Genomic DNA, 17,631 nt, shown 5'->3' with positions numbered 1-17,631 from the left:
TTTTGTTGCTTAAACATTTCAGACATTTCAATTCTTTTTAACAAAACAGTACATTTAAAGATGACAGTGTTGATCGATTTATTTAGATTGCTGCTTTACCAACTAATCTATTGGTCTAGATCTGGATATTTAACATTCATTCATTCATTTTCCATGCCGCTTATCCAAATGTGCCAAATTTTTAAGAATTAAAAATATCAGCAAGTATATAAAATAAGGCTCCGAAATGGCGAATGGCCATCAGCAACCACACTGTCTTTGCTGTCTGTTTTGCTGTGCCTAGTTACACAGAGCAACAAGGCTCTTGCCCAAATAACAAATAAAATAACTCAAATTACATAACACTTGAGGGAAGATATATTTTTTCAGATTGTAGCATCGCTTGATGACTAACTGCACTTAGTAGTGTAGAAATGTGGCCAAGTTATTGTCAATGATGAAGTTGCAAATGTAGCTTATAGCTGATGGAATGAAGGCGCTCAGCAGTAGGTATGTCCCAATGCTGAATTTTTTAAACTTCCAATCTGATCTGATTTTTTTCAAGATATTTTGCCGATACTGATTTGATGCTGATCTGATACCCATATTTTTCTTTTTTTTTTAACCAGTAAACGTAAAGCAAAAAAATCGTATTTTTTGTATTAAACCGAGCTATACTGGTACCACCTCAAGAATATTACACAATGGTCAGTTACTTAGTCGTCTCACTCAGCAGACAGATATGTCGAGTGGTTTGAATGACAGCAGCCAAAATGCACGATTGTACTGAAAGCATGCAACTACTGGTTTGGATCCGATCTTGTGACCAAATGCGATACTGTCTGACACTCCAAAAACAGCCATATCGGGTGCTAATACAGATAGTATTACAGTAAGTTAAACATTATGTGAGCCATTCCACCAAAACCGGAAAATGAGATGACACCCAATCAGAGGTTGCGCTAGACTTTTTCGTTGTCTGTCATTTTGACTGACAGGGTCATAAAAATCCGGTCATAATCTATTTTTACCCGTCACTTAAATTTTTAAAATGATGATAATGACATTGTGGTGACCCTTTGTTTGGCATAATTCACCTTCCGTACTTCTGTGTCCATTTGGCCGAGTGCGTTACCGGTGTAGGTTCAAGCGCCTACACCGGCTACGACAGTCACGTGACAGAGACACTTAAGAGCCGCGCGCGGTCCCCTCACTATCCACTCGCTCTCGCTATATGACTGGCCGAAGAGCCGAAATGCTCTCCCGTGAAATGCCTCTTTAAAAATGTTCCCGTTGTTACTTCTTGCGTTCGCTTATAAGTGCCCATTTAAAAAGGAAAAGCGATGGATGATACTACACACAGAGCGTATTATTAACAAATGTTAAAGTTGTATAATCATATAGCGAGAATAAGAAACGTCACTGAGGCCCCAGTAGGTAGGTAGCCTACCATATGTAGCATATGGAACAATGAAATTAACAGTTCACCTGCTGTGGCCTGAACGTAGTCTCACACTTTCCTCCTGGTGCGCATGGACTTGAATTGCGTGCCCGCTTGTGCAGTCCCTGTTTTTTCACCTTTTATCAACACCATTGTCGTTTTGGGGCTTTTTGGAGAAACTTCGGACACTCAGTTGCCTTGACATTTTTTCAGAGTAAGGCCAACGACGTCATGCATCAAGAGAGACAATAGCTAATTAATATTCTCACTCGCCACCCTGTGGTCTGGGGTGTGAATTGCAACCGGTCAAAATGACGGATGGACTTCAGTTTTTTCCGTCACCGTTTTAAAAAATCGGTCAACGACGGGAAATATTCAGTTAACGCGACCCCTGCACCCAATATCTAAATGTAATGATAATAATAAAATATATATATAGCCTACATATACAGTCCCTGAAAAAAGTCTTGTCGCTTATCCATTTTGTAGAAACAGTTGCTAATAACCTCACTTTTAATTATTCAATTGGTTTCAGAAATGGCTCATATGAAAGCCAAGACCCTCCCAAATGATGTTGAATGTACAAAAATATATTTGTTTCACTGAAAAAAGATTTATCATTTAATGAAGACATAAAGGTCAAATTTTGGCAAGACAAAAGTTTTGTCGCCTACAGAAAGTAATGTGAAAATTGAACAAAAAATGTACTTCAAATACAAAAATATGTTACATAACATAAGAGAATTAAGTTGTGGTGCTGTGAGATCCAAATTTCATATTTTGTATGACTTCCATGGGCTTTGGCAAGGATTCATACAATTCATTGATGAAGTCATCAGGAATATCAAAGAAAGCAGTCTGGCATGCCTCCCAGAGTTGATAAACATTCATGGGTTTCGTCTTCCATGCTCCCTCTTTCATCCTACCCCAGACATGCTCAATGATGTTCATGTCTGGTGACTGGGCTGGCCAGTCCTGGAGGATGTTGATCTTCTTTGCCTTGAGGAACTTTGAGGTAGAGATTGAAGTATGCGATGGAGCACCATCCTGCTGCAGAATTTGTCCCTTTTTATGGTTAGGAATGTAAGAGGCAGCTAATATTTGTTGATATTTCAGACTTTTTATGTTGCCTTCCACCCTGCAGATCTCTCACACCCCCCCTACTGGATGTAACCCCTGACCATGATTTTGGTAATGACGTAACCACCAAAGTTCACTGTTTTCTGAGTAAATCTCGGATCCATGCGTGCTCCAGTAGGTCTCCTGCAATATTTGCGGCAACTATGGTGTAATTCTATGGAAGAATCATCTGAAAAATCCCCCTTTTGCCACTTTTCCAGCGTCCTTCCTTTTGACAGGCTGTGTGCCTGTATGCCACACGTTTTTTTTGTCTGCACCCTGAGAGATAAATAGTATGAAATATCAACACATCTTAGCTGCCTCTTACATTCCTAACCATAAAAAGGGACAAATTCTGCAGCAGGATGGTGCTCCATCGCATACTTCAATCTCTACCTCAAAGTTCGTCAAGCCAAAGAAGATCAAGATCCTCCAGGACTGGCCAGCCCAGTCACCAGACATGAACATCATTGAACATGTCTTGGGTAGGATGAAAGAGGAAGCATGGAAGACGAAACCCAAGAATGTTGATGAACTCTGGGAGGCATGCAAGACTGCTGTCTTTGATGTTCCAGATGACTGTATCAATAAATTGTATGAATCCTTGCCGAAGCCCATGGAAGTCATACAAAATATTAAATTTGGATCTCACTGCACCATTACTTCATTCGCTTATGTTATATAACCTTGTATTTGAAGTACATTTTGTGTTCAATTTTCACACTACTTCCTGTAGGCGACAAAACTTTTGTCTTGCCAAAATTTGACCTATGTCTTCATTAAATGATCAATCTTTTTTCAGTGAAACAAATATATTTTTGTACATTCAACACAATTTGGGAGGGTCTTAGCATTCATATGAGCCATTTCTGAAACCAATTGAATAATTAAAAGCCAGGTCATTAGCAATTGTTTCTACAAAATGGATAAGCGACAACTTTTGTCAGGGACTGTATATATATATATATATATAATAAAAAAAAAAAAAAAAAGACAAATAAACTCACCTCAGATACTTTCACATAAATGTTTGAAGTTGTAACTGTCAAATCTAACTTTCAAACTGCCAGATCTATTAATTCTCACCATCAAATCTGGTTGAGTTTGGGATTAAATGTTAAATCAAAGAAAAAGAAATTTAAGTTAAATTGGTGTGATCAACTCAACATACTGTACATATAGGCCTATATAAATACTAAATACAATTGCATATCTGGGGTGCTTGGGGTGTCCTTGTATTGTCCATGTATTGTTGTGTATTTGTTTGTACTGTAATAAGTTGTTGCATTCAATGTAGATTGTATTGTATGTGATGAAAATTGCTTTGGTACATTGTGAAGATATTGTATGGAATAACTTTACGACTGCCATAGCACATAGGCTCAAATAAATTAAATCAAATTGTCTTTGGTAAAAATATAACATCCCTGCTTAGGACGTTTAAAAGGCAATCATGTCTAATTTTTTATGGGCCATCTTCTCAGAGTTTATGATCTGGTCTGGTTGTGGCTAGTGTCCTCATTTTATCCTTGCCCCTCACATTTGTACAGCTCAAAAAGTGGGAAGTACCTTCATGCTCTCACGCTCCACAATTGACAACCAAATTGTTTCCAGTCCTTGCACGTCGTCAGCCCTTCTAACAAATTTAAAAACATGAAATTTCCCATCTGTTCCAGAACAGTTGGACTCATTTTTTACTCACTGAAACTTGTATGTACTGTGTAAAGATGTTGTTATTTTGGTGTATTTTAGATTCTACTGGGATCTGACCATGCTGCTTCTCATGGTGGGAAACCTCATCATCATTCCTGTGGGCATCACCTTCTTCAAAGATGAACACACACCACCCTGGATCGTTTTCAATGTGGTCTCAGACACCTTCTTCCTTATGGACTTAGTCCTCAACTTTCGTACAGGCATTGTCAAAGAAGACAACACTGAGATTATCCTGGACCCTCAGAAGATCAAGATCAAGTACCTGAAGGGCTGGTTTGTGGTGGATTTCATCTCCTCCATACCCGTGGACTACATCTTTCTCATTGTAGAGACTCGCATTGACTCTGATTTTTACAAGACAGCCAGAGCCCTGAGGATCGTGCGCTTCACCAAAATTCTCAGTCTCCTACGCCTGCTGCGCCTCTCCAGACTCATCCGCTACATCCACCAGTGGGAAGAGGTAAATCTGATACAAATTACAGTAGCACATTAATGAAATGGCTCCCTAAACGTAAGTTGAAAATGCCTATTTCATATTCACATGGTCAAACATACAGTATGTTCAATATTAGGTTAACATCTCAAAGTGCCTTTTGGGTTCTAATTGAAGTCATTCAGTCATTACAAAAATGGTAAAGAATAATGAAAGTCTGAGGTTTTATGATGAGTAGTTAAATATTTATGCACATAACAGTACAATGGAAAACCCCTCAAAATTGTAATTTTTTTCTTTGGATCTAGGTGATTTTTTGCCTGCCCACAAACTGCTTTGCTAACGAGTGTGTGTAACATACAGTGCAGTATATGGTTCTATTGTTCACAAGGTATTTGACAAAACAAGTTCTTTATATCAGGAGTATTGTATCTTCATGATCACACTGAACATCTTGCATATGACCCTGAAAATTGCTATCCATTTTGTTATGTTTGCGTAGCTGTCCCTATAAAAAATAAAAATAAACTTTTGTTTTTATCATTAGCACAGTTTTGTATCTATTTTTCAATGAGGGCTGATACAGTGCCTAGATCAGGGGTTTTCAACCCAGTCCTCAAGGCACACTGTGGGTCCTGGTTTTTGTTCCAGCCGATCCAGCAGAGACAGTTGAACCAATGAGGCTTCTGCTAAAACAAGCCACACCTGACTGCAATCAACTGATTGCACTTGTAAAACACCAGATTGGGGAAAAAGTGTTGTCATCTTGTTTGGTAAGAATGAAATCCTGCACCCACAGTGTGCCTTAGTGGAATAGGTTGGGGACCCCTGGCCTAGATAGCCAGCATAGTAAAAAAATATGTAAGTACTGTAGTAGCACTTAAGTTCATCACTTACAGTACTTCTGTACCAATTGTGGTAAAACAATAGACTGTTTTACCGCATATGTTTAAAAAAAAATCTGATCCAATCCGACAAATGCCATGCAAATTAGTCTTTTTATTATGTTATTGTCAATATCATACTTTACCTGAGATCTTTTTTTTTTTTTTACAATCTTTATAAAGAAACTAAATGCCTCAACTGAATCAATCAGTTGTCTTTAAAGATATTGTTTTTGTATCAAATGTAAATATGTATCGAATTGACCTTTTGCCAAAGATTCTCAAAGGAAATTTTTACTTTTACCAATATGTTCCCTGATGTTCATCATAGTTGGATGTCCTCAAGTTTACATGTCCGCCCAGTCATCAATTTTTTAAGCTACATTTTGGAAGCAATTTCATTATAGTGTAATAAAGTTCACTCACTGGGCTCCATTGATTGCAATAGATATCCAATTGTTGTGACCTGGGAAGGATGGTATAGCGAGTGATCATATTTCAGTGCCATTAACGACGATAGACGTCTGATCCATTTTAAATGGGAGGGACAGGCAGTGAATGAATTTTCCCATTAATTTAATCTTTATACTGTAATATAATTGAGACCCGTTAGCCAGTAATATTGGTGGCAGGTTATTACGCAACATTTGAAATAGCCTTTTGTGTTCTATTAAGATGAAGATTAAGAGCACTATGGTCTGGTATAGGACCTCTAGCCTTCAGTATACAGAGCACAGAACATTCTCCATTTTGCAAATCCTCTCATTGCATGAGTGATAATTTAAATTTCAGAGAGGTATTTACTAAGAGATATTCATCACATTGTTTCCCATCCATTAATGGTGATAATCTGTGTGTATATCAGGTTTTCCACATGACCTATGACCTGGCCAGTGCCATGGTGCGTATCATGAATCTGATTGGAATGATGCTGCTGCTGTGTCACTGGGATGGCTGTCTGCAGTTTCTGGTTCCAATGCTGCAGGACTTCCCTCCCGATTGCTGGGTCACTCGAAACAAGATGGTGGTATGTTAGTTGTGCCCTGTACATCGATGCATTTTCAGATAAAGACATTTTTCTGGATGTAATGTCATAATTTATTGCCGATATTTGATATTATTGTCAATTCTTATATGAACAGATTTAACCACTAATTTAGTGCCAATATATTTTAATGATGCAAGTACACCCATCCAATTGCAATGAATGTTACATTTATTTAAAATGTATTATTCATTGAATTAAAATTACAAATAGGTATGAGTGTGTGTGTGCCCTGCAATTGACTGGCGACTAATTCAGGGTGTACCTTGCCTACTGCCCATTTAGCTGGGATAGGCTCCAGCACCCTGCGACCTTTATGAGGATAGTAGAATGTTTGCAACATGGCTTTTCAGCTTCGTCAAATAGTTACATTTCTTTGCCGATGCAGTGGCCTGCACTCTGTGAGTGCACACACTGTAAAAAAAAAAAAAATTAGTTGGCATACCTAATAGGAAGATTTATTTTCAGTAGACTACGCAAAGTCTTCGGCTCTCTTAAGTAACTTGTTATTTAGAGTACACGTCGTCCCTGGGTTACGATTTATCCGATTTACGTTATTTCGACTTTACAACGCCGGAGTCTCGTCTGCCATTTTGTCTCTAGTCTTTGATTTATTAAATTTTTTCTAAAGTCGCGTAAACAGTACCTTATTGAACATCAGAGTATCTAAATTTTCACTTTATTAGTCTGACTGTTCTGCCCTTTGGTGAAATGTGTATTTGATTATAATGTTGACTTCTGTGTTGTGATGGCTGCTTTTTATATTGACGCAGGAAGCATAGAGCAAGTAGTACTTCATGTACTACATGTACAAACGAAGAAGAACGTATTCGGGCACACGAAGAAGAGCACACACGCACACACGAGGAAAAGCACATTTGATCACACGAAAAAGTCATTCAGCCAAGTGAGAGAGAGAGGGGATGGAAAGATTACAGCTTAGCTCGCTGTCTAGCTAGGACTTAGCTCCAACGTCTTGGCGAGGACGGTACAATGACACATAATACATGTTTTTGGATAGTTATTTTTGAGATTTCGGGGGTATTTAGGGGTACTTAAAGGGTTACTTCCTACTTACACGGAAATTCGGGTTACTTCGCCAGCGGAGGAGCAGAACTCGTTCGTAACCTGGGGACTGAATTCTTGAATTAATATTGTGAACTTGATCAAATTAAACTAAGTCAAATGAACTTACAGTGGGGCAAATAAGTATTTAGTCAACCACAAATTGTGCAAGTTCTCCTACTTGAAAAGATTAGCGAGTCCTGTAATTGTCAACATGGGTAAACCTCAACCATGAGAGACAGAATGTTGGAAAAACAACAGTTTTATTTTTAAATAATTTGTTTCCAAATTAGAGTGGAAAATAAGTATTTGGTCACCTACAAACAAGCAAGATTTCTGGCTGTCAAAATGGTCCAACTTCTTCTAACGAGGTCTAACCAGGCTCCACTCGTTACCTGTATTAATGGCACCTGTTTTAACTCATTATCGGTATAAAAGACACCTGTCCACAATCTGTCAGTCACACTCCAAACTCCACTATGGCCAAGACCAAAGCTGTTGAAGGACACCAGAGACAAAATTGTAGACCTGCACCAGGCTGGGAAGATTGAATCTGCAATAGGTAAAACGTTGGGGGTAAAGAAATCAACTGTGGGAGCAATTATTAGAAAATGGAAGACATACAAGACCACTGATAATCTCCCTCGATCTGGGGCTCCATGCAAGACTCACACCGTGGCGTCAAAATGATAACAAGAACGGTGAGCAAAAATCCCAGAACCACACAAGGGGACCTAGTGAATGACCTACTGAGAGCTGGGGCCACAGTAACGAAGGCTACTATCAGTAACACAATGCGCCACCAGGGGCTCAAATCCTGCACTGCCAGACGCGTCCCCCTGATGAAACCAGTACACGTCCAGGCCCGTCTGCGGTTCACCAGAGAGCATTTGGATGATCCAGAGGAGGACTGGGAGAATGTGTTATGGTCAGATGAAACTAAAATGGAACTTTTTGGTAGAAACACAGGTTCTTGTGTTTGGAGGAGAAAGAATACTGAATTGCATCCGAAGAACACCATACCCACTGTGAAGCATGGGGGTGGAAACATCATGCTTTGGGACTGTTTTTCTGCAAAAGGACCAGGACGAATGATCTGTGTAAAGGAAAGAATGAATGGGGCCATGTATCGAGACATTTTGAGTGAAAATCTCCTTCCATCAGCAAGGGCATTGAAGATGAGACGTGGCTGGGTCTTTCAGCATGACAATGATCCCAAACACACAGCCAGGGCAACAAAGGAGTGGCTTGGTAAGAAGCATTTCAAGGTCCTAGGGTGGCCTAGCCAGTCTCCAGATCTCAACCCCATAGAAAATCTGTGGAGGAAGTCCGTGTTGCCCAACGACAGCCCCAAAACATCACTGCTCTAGAGGAGATCTGCATGGAGAAATGGGACAAAATGCCAGCAACAGTGTGTGAAAAGCTTGTGAAGAGTTACAGAAAGTATTTGGCCTCCGTTATTGCCAACAAAGGGTACATAACAAAGTATTGGGATGAACTTTTGATATTGACCAAATACTTATTTTCCACCATGATCTGCAAATAAATTCTTTTAAAATCAAACTGAGATTTTCTGTTTTTTTTCCACATTCTGTCTCTCATGGTTGAGGTTTACCCATGTTGACAATTACAGGCCTCTCTAATATTTTCAAGAGGGAGAACTTGCACAATTAGTTGTTGACTCAATACTTATTTGGCCCACTGTACGTGATGAAGTATGTGGGCTATACTTCTATTTCTGAATAAACTAAACTTAAAATGACAAGTTGTGTGAAACGGTTGCTAACTCTCTCCCAGTGCCTTGTCAAGAGCTTGCTTGCTTTTTAAAGAGCTGCCAGCCTGGGTGTTTAGCACAGTTCACTGGTTGGAGCAATTATTACTGTACATATTTACTTAAAATGAATTCCAGTTTACTTCATGAGTTCTAACTCCTCAAGCTAACTCCTCAAGCTGAAGTCCTATTTACTTAGCATGTCAAATTCAAAGCAATAACATGTTTTATTGAGTTCTCCATCAAAACTAAAAGCCAGTGAAATTGGTCGACTTGAAATTTCATGCATGACTAACAAACTGTATGTGGTCACCAATAACAACTGCCTCTCTCTACCAACACAGAATTAAAGACTGAATGACTGACATGTTTATTCTTCACTCTGGTCATTCAAGTATTAAACAACATACCCAATTGCCAATAACACACACTGAGTCCTCGTGTCACAACAAGTTGTGTCGCTAAAAACCAGGAAGTTTTAACATGCACGCAGACTTAAGGGAACCAAGGACTTAATGACTTGTAGGTTCTAATAAGCCACAATTGTTCTCTTTTACCAAAATATGTTATTAAAAACATATGAAATATCTCCATTGATTTAAAAATTTACAATATTTAGTACATGTTTTGACCTACGGAGGGCGCCATTTTTTACATCCACAATGCACGCTGGGGGTTGTACTGGGAGAATAGACCCCAATCACCAACGTCACACAATCACGTGATCGCTGTATTATGCCGCCATATTGTCCGTCATTGTGTGTCCGTATTGTCAATGATCGTAGTTTCTAAAGGTGGATTCACTTGCAAATTATGGAAGCCCCGGTGCTTTCAGACGCTGTAAACTCATTGGATGAGTTGCATAAAAGCCGTTATTTGGAAAAGCGTTGGTTGATCCAGTTGCCGGATCCATATTTGATGCCCAAACCGATGTTTCCTCCCGTCCGGTCCTGTCCCGTGCCTCAGAGCTCGTCCTGAGACTACACAATTTCCAATCATACTCCAGTTTATGTCACGATGAGGAGTAGGGTACCCAAAATCGGCACCGGCCTGAATATAAACCGACATTTGGTCAGCTGAGCGTCACCGTTGTCACGATTGTAAAATGAAACTTGATCGACAATGGGCCGGTGTGTGCCGAAAAATAGCTGCCCCGCGTGAAATGTCCCCCCTGACGGAAGCGCTTATTTATAACGCTTTATTGAGGTGAAAACATCAAATGTTTTCATGGACGCATTACAGTAATAGATTTACGACTGTAAGATCAGTTTTAAATAATTAAATTACACAAAATATTAGTACTGTATTTTAGTAACAAATCGTGGTCTGGGCCACATAACCGTCTTTGAACAGAAATGTATTAGTCTACAGGTTTTCACGACCATATCCCATTGACAATCACGCAGGTATGACATTTATTAGTTCAAGCAGAGTCAAATAATCCATATTCACGGTACAAGAAAGTCGTTTCCGTGTGGGCGCTCTCGTCAGGGGGGGGGACATTTCATGCAGGGCGGCTATTTTTCGGCACACCTGTTGTTGCGCGCACCTTCTTGCTGCGCGACCGTGGCGACGAGCTTTGTAGTCTTCGTCTGATGATGTCTGCGATCGTGTTGGCATTTTTTTATTGATGTTTTCGCCGCTGTCTGACGGCTGTTGACACAAACGCATCATGGACCGAGATAAACAAACCGTGCTGCTTTCGAGATTTGCCCTTTTAACAATGGCCACACAGTAACTCATAAAATGACCGTTTATCTTCTCTGTTACTGCAACCAACCGCCACACATGCCTTCACCATTTTGATTAATCAATGTTAACGATTTTCAGGAAGGTTTTTGGGTTCGTTTACTAGGCGGTGATTCCTTAGACAAGCAGAAAAACACGCAGTAATAGGAGGAATGTACGTAGCGGTAATATGTAAACACGATGAGTTGACGGACAATATGCCGGCACCAGTCAGGGGGGCGGAGTTGTGACGTCGCGTGATTGGGGTCTATAGCTGTGCTTTGTACTCGTGAAGCTAGTATGACGACTGGCATGATTTTGTCACATTCTCCTGCTGGTCAAATTGTTTTGTTACAGAGCTGTGGGATGAGTTCCCGACTTCATACCTGCATCCATTTCCAGCTCATCAGCAGTGTCTTTAAACCGATCCTAGGCAGGTTGCCGAGATATTGATTTTCTGCCATTTGACAGTTTGTATTCTCAATCCCTTCGTTGCTAGTGAAGAAAAATAGTCGTGTAAAAACTGTCAAAGACGATTTCTCTTTTCTCAGGTTCTTTTATTCTCGTGGAAAAAACAGGAAGTGAACGGCACACAATTCTAGAGTTACAGAAAATGTTCAAATACATTTATTGAGGAAATACTGACCGGCCAGGACATTTCACGGATACGGGCTCCATGAAAGTGCCTCACCCCCCTTCTTGTCCCGTATATATTTGTGTTAACAGATGTGGTCAGAGCCAATAGGCAGCCTAGTCCTGCCTTATGGCCAAGTCTGAATACAAACTTAACCTTATTTGGAAATAGGTAATGTGAAGCTGGCTGTTGGGGGCTGTTGAATTCTGTGACCAGCACACAGAGATAATTAAGTCCTGATGGTATGTGGTAGAACAAAGAACACTGTGTTTTAGGGTATAAGATAAAGAATATATTCTAGTTATTAACTATATGAGTAAATATGCATACAAGAATATAATAATAGGTAAATATATATGTGTGTATCCTTTCAATCCCTCTTTGGATTCAAATTAAAAATTGAATCCACCCAACTAAAAAACAAAACAACAAATCAGCAAAAGAAAAACAACAACAACAAAACCCAAGTAAACTCAAAGAAAAAATACATCACAAACCACGTGAGAGGTGACGAGACAAAAACGGTAAAACAAAGAAACGAAAAACGTATAATATAAACAATTAAAAAATAAACCATAATATCTGAGTCCAGAGAGCATAACACATTCCCATCTCCCAAGGGTGAGCACACACGAATTCCCAGAGTCTGTCCCAAACAGGTGTGCAAAGTTAAAGTCAGCATCGCTGCAATCTCATGGCCTTGGTGTTATAAGGGATTGAGCTCATAACTTACTCCACGGGAAAAGGGTTCGGTCCATGAAAAGGGTCAGTTCCATGGTGATATTCCATGGCTCAGGTTGAAACTAATCCTTTTTGTCAATGTGTGTTGAAGAAAACAATAATCGCAATCCTTAACGCAATGTCCAGTGGTCGAGAAAGCAGTTCAGAAAACAAGACGCAAGCATCAATATCTCATACTATTGTAAACACTGACACCGCCCTCTTTTGTGCTGTAATCTGTTCAACTAAAAACACAGAATGCAATAGAAAAAGATCAAATCATAAACAATTAAACATGAAATGAGTCAGCCTATCTAAAAAAAAACAATGCTGGTCGCTCTTGTAGGTTGTAACGTCATAGTTGCTCATAAGAAAGAAAAAAATGTATTAATACTATAAAAATGGTCGTTTAAATGTGATACAAGTTAAACATTAATCAGAACTATCACTCAATGACCTCATTTAAATAAAATGCTCGTTGGAATTCTACAGGCAGGAAGATAACTGTCACAATTAAAATTCATTCATGTCAAAGGAACCTGAAAACCTTCACGCACAGAAGGACAATACCCTCGGCTGGGATGAAACTCGCAACAGTTAAAGCCAACGGGTGCACCCACTCAGGGTCCAGGTGGGGACTGAATCAGCCCTCCGATCATCTAACCTTCGGAGAGCATGGGCCCCATTCCTGACACCCGGGTCACCCTGCAGCCCCACCAGATCAGTGAGTCACCAAGCTCACGATGGTAATGGAGGCCGTGCGTCCTGCGAAGGCCGTGCGTCCTGCCAACGGTGTTGACAGGACTCAAAAACGACATGAAAATAGCCAAATTGTCATCACTTATCCTCTCAAGTTATCATATATGTAATCTTACCACCTGGAGAATCCCAAAAGCATCTATCTCCAAACTCCTGGAACATATAACATGACAAATCATTATCACCTGGGAGAGCAATAACTCATCTGTTTCTTCCTACCATATTACTAACACAGAAACTAAATCCCTTCCATTTAAAATATGGGAGAATAATGTGCTTGAACAATATGCTTGCAAAAATTTTAACTCATCTGAATATGTAGTGTCATTTTATCTGTATGTTTTCAGTTGAACAGATAGCACAGATCCATCAAACCTTCAAAAAAAACTATCCATATGTCAGTAGATAATTAACAAAACATAAAAATATAATCATGTTTTTTTAGAGTTTAAAAATCAACACAACCCCCCATAGGTACAGTATATAATAATGATGATGATGATGATGTCCCTCTTTTAGCCATGCTTACAAATCAAAGCATGGCTATATATAACATAAAACTATAACACTACTAGGTTACGTAAAAACAAAAAAGCATTGTAATGAAAAAATCCAAACGATCATCATGAATTTATAACAACATACGAGATAAATCAAAAATCCAAACAAAATTGAAAGATCCCTCTTTGGAAACTAAAAAACAAAATATCATTTCAAAAGAAAAAATTTCCTTGTAAATACATCATCATTATTATACCCAACAAAAACAAAATGAGCAAACCCCATAGAGGCAAACATTACCAACATTAATAAATCTAATCCATTTGAAGACGCCTTTCTGGCACTCCGGATCATCATGTAATCAAATGAAAACATCCTACCAAATGTAATATTAAAAGAAGAAAACATAAGAAAAACTGGTGACAAATTCAAAGACGGAGAAAAGATAGCAAATCCGACAAGGCTAGTCTGAAGTCAGTATTGAAATGGCGAAGAGAGTCAGTTTTCCTTAGGGAAAACGGCAACAAATTCCAGAGCCAACAGCTGGATGCCCTTCCCCCATGGTCAGACGAAGCAAAGGTCCAGTATATTCTGCCGGCTGTGAAACAACCTCTGTTCCGCGATATCATCAGAAAGATTCAACCAACTCTTAGTAGGACGTCAGTATGTCGCTGGATGGATAAATAGCCTGGCGTAATGGGGTCTTTGCCAGTCTGATAGAAGGAATACGGTTCAGTCAGCCCGCTCCGGTCCAGTTGGAGTCCACCAGGAGGCTTTCAAGGGAGGCCTGCTAAGGTCACCATGGCTCAAGCTAACTTTGGCACTCTACCCCACCTATGGAGAAAGTGGTTGAGTAGACCTAACTAAGTCCTTGCCTGATGGTAAATTTAAACGCACAAAGCAAGGTATCTCAAATCAAATCATGGCTTCTATAAATTTAAAAAAATAAAAAATAACCACAACTAAATAAAAATATTAAATTTACCGAAGTCGCGAAAGAAAAAGAAAACATATTAAAAGGAAATCAGAATCCAAAATTCATTATACAAAATTTCAAAAGTGAAAAAGATCATTTGAAACTTATCTTCAAAGTTAAGAAAAATGAAAAGCTAAAAATTCCAAAGAATAAAAATCGGAAACCGAAAAATCAATAGTACGTGCTATTAGCCAAACAAAAGTACTTGAGCCTCAATTTATCAAAACCACTTGAACGTAAAAATGAAAAATAAAAATCAAAAATGAAAAATAAAATCAAAAATGAAAAATCAAAAAATCAAAAATAAAATGAAAAATAAAAATTGGTATTATTCTGGGAAATTTGTTCCCTCCAACGTAAATATGAAATCATCATAAGCCATACGAAAACGCAATTTTCCCAACTGTACAAACAAAATTCTTACATGATTACAAAATTAACAATTTTCCCAGAATAACGTCGTTTAGCGTAATGCCAAATAAAGTCTATTTCCTCTCTCAAAATTGTCTGCTCCCTCTTTAGTAATTTGTCAATTAAATTTGGCTGTGGCATCTCTCGACGAAAATGGCCACTTATTTCCCACTATAATTTCATTACAACAAAATTTACATAAATTGGACTTCTCTTCACATCCCAGATTACGAAATTAATAAAAACGTTCATCCCATTATTTTGGTCACAGCTGAATTCAAAAATAGCCAGATTATATCAGCATGTGACCCAAAAGATTACATTTTAGCAAAGTTTGGCATTTTCAAGTCCTTAAAAATCAAAATTAGATTGCATATCGTCTAATATTTCGAACATGACTCAAGACAGGTCCCCTCTCATTCTTTCGTGAATCAATAGTTGCTCTTTGTCAATTTTAAGATTTACTTCGGCTGCTTCCAATTCTCAGTGTCCAATCTACATTAAAATTAATTAGTACTTTGTCACTTCCACCTTTGAATTAAATCATCAACACTGGAGTTTCTTGAGCGTCTATGTGGTGCCCTTGATTGTGTCCTGGTTACAGGAGTGCAGGGGCACATTAATAAAACCATTCAAAGCTACCTCAAATGTGATTGGATTCACCGTGATGCAGTCCAATGTCAGCAGGTCCCTCGGATCACAGTGACCTGTATACAAAAACATTCAGTACCTAAAGAATACATGTCAAGGGGTATTTGAACTCATGTCCAATCAGTTGCCAAACGGCATTGTCCCACCATGGGTCCCAATTCTTGAGCTTCGTGTCTTAGTCATCAATCTAAATACTTATGCATTAGTCGAGGTGAGATCTGGTAGGCATCATAGGTTAGAAGTCGGGGAGCTTTAGTGGTTGGTGTGGAAGATGGGAATCTGTCTCGGAAAACAGCAAACAATGGAGTGACAGGAGACAAAATGTTCAAGAACAACAAATTTAAACCTAGGATAAGACAGAATGTCAACCAATTGGTGAAAAATAAACAAGTACATATCAGTCTCACTACAGCACCGCAGGCCATAAATTATCTTCGTGCCTGGATCCAAACCTCTCCGTCGATAGCCAATTCTGGCAGTGTTTCTGCAAAAAGTCAAAATCATTTAATAACAATTTTAAGTCAATTAACTCACCTTATTGATTTGGAATCATGAGTTAATTTCCAGGTGTTAGGGTGTATATATTTAAGTTCCAACTTCTAGTCTTTGTCTGGGATCTTTTTTTGGATTTGGTCACAGGATAGCAGCCGACGGCCTTTGCCATCTGCTTTCAATTAGGGGAGGGGGTGAAAACAAGTCTGTGTCAGCTATCGTGGTCATCGTCTGGGCTGGGGTTCTGCTGCCCCCCCCTCCCTTTTTCACTGCTTCTGCAGTTCTCCTGTTACAATATTTATTTAATCCTAGCATAAATATAACAGCTGTGCCAACTGTTTCTTCATATTTGATAGATTACAGTTAAGATTTTGCTGATTTAGTCTCGCTTCAACAGCCTTCCAGAGAAGTTTATTATTATTATTAAGCTATTGGTTTAGAGTTCTCGGATGGAGTTTAATTTCGACATTTGTTGATCAATCAAATGTGAAATTATCTCCCACCGATGTATAATTTTAAATCAGAATACTACCTCCTTAGCACAATATTTTCACAAATCACAACAATCCTTGCTCCATATTTTAATCAGATATTTAAACCTATTTCAATCTATGAGCTCGTGAATGAATAAATCATTAGTTTAGAACTAAATAAACACATTAGAGAAAAAATGTCGTCTAGCAGCTCATTAGCTGGTCTTAAAACTTAAGGTAAACATATTTTATCAAACAATATAATCATTGTCTCGACATGTCATTTTCCGCCAAATTAAACAAATCTCATTACTTTTAAGGTTGTTTAACAAAACATTTTGAGCTCTAAAGATCATACTATCGATCTCAATTAAGCTCACTAGTTTATTATTTATTTCACCTCACTCGCTTTTCATTTCATTCATAAATTCTATTTCAATAATCAGTTGTTCCCCATTACTATCAATTTGATATTAGTTCTAGTAAAAAGAGAGGGCTTAAATATATTCTCAGTCACCCTTGTTGTGTTTGGCCAGAACACAACAAGGGGGGCTCACAGCGGCCCGCTCTCCTAAATTTTGAACACCATCCCCCTTTTCTTAATCAAAGGCGCCACGTGGCACACACGGGTGCCTGCCAGAATATGAACAAAGGCGCTTCATTTATTATCCTATACTCGATATTTAAGTATTTCAAAAACAGTTACTTTGTTTGTCCGCGCTCCCTCTCCACTCAGGAGAGCAGAATAAGGAGCGCTCACTTCACTCACAATTAGAGGAAAGAAAAGAAAGAGGACAAAGAAGAGAAAAGTTGGGGCACCCCACACACACTGA

The 17,631-nt window shown here is 38.8% G+C and overlaps 1 protein-coding gene across 1 annotated transcript in view; it reads left to right on the top strand.

The window, feature by feature from the left end:
• The window catches only part of LOC130915836 (potassium/sodium hyperpolarization-activated cyclic nucleotide-gated channel 3-like), a 72,595-nt gene that overhangs the window by 6,710 nt on the left and 48,254 nt on the right, over positions 1–17,631 (top strand). The window contains exons 2-3 of the mRNA XM_057835957.1: positions 4,292–4,715; positions 6,438–6,599. Of these exons, the coding sequence (XP_057691940.1) occupies positions 4,292–4,715; positions 6,438–6,599 (586 nt within the window). The remainder of the gene's footprint in view (positions 1–4,291; positions 4,716–6,437; positions 6,600–17,631) is intronic.

Source organism: Corythoichthys intestinalis, chromosome 5, assembly GCF_030265065.1.
Source record: "Corythoichthys intestinalis isolate RoL2023-P3 chromosome 5, ASM3026506v1, whole genome shotgun sequence".
Taxonomy (NCBI): domain Eukaryota; kingdom Metazoa; phylum Chordata; class Actinopteri; order Syngnathiformes; family Syngnathidae; genus Corythoichthys; species Corythoichthys intestinalis.
This window is presented reverse-complemented; position numbering and strand designations above follow the sequence as displayed.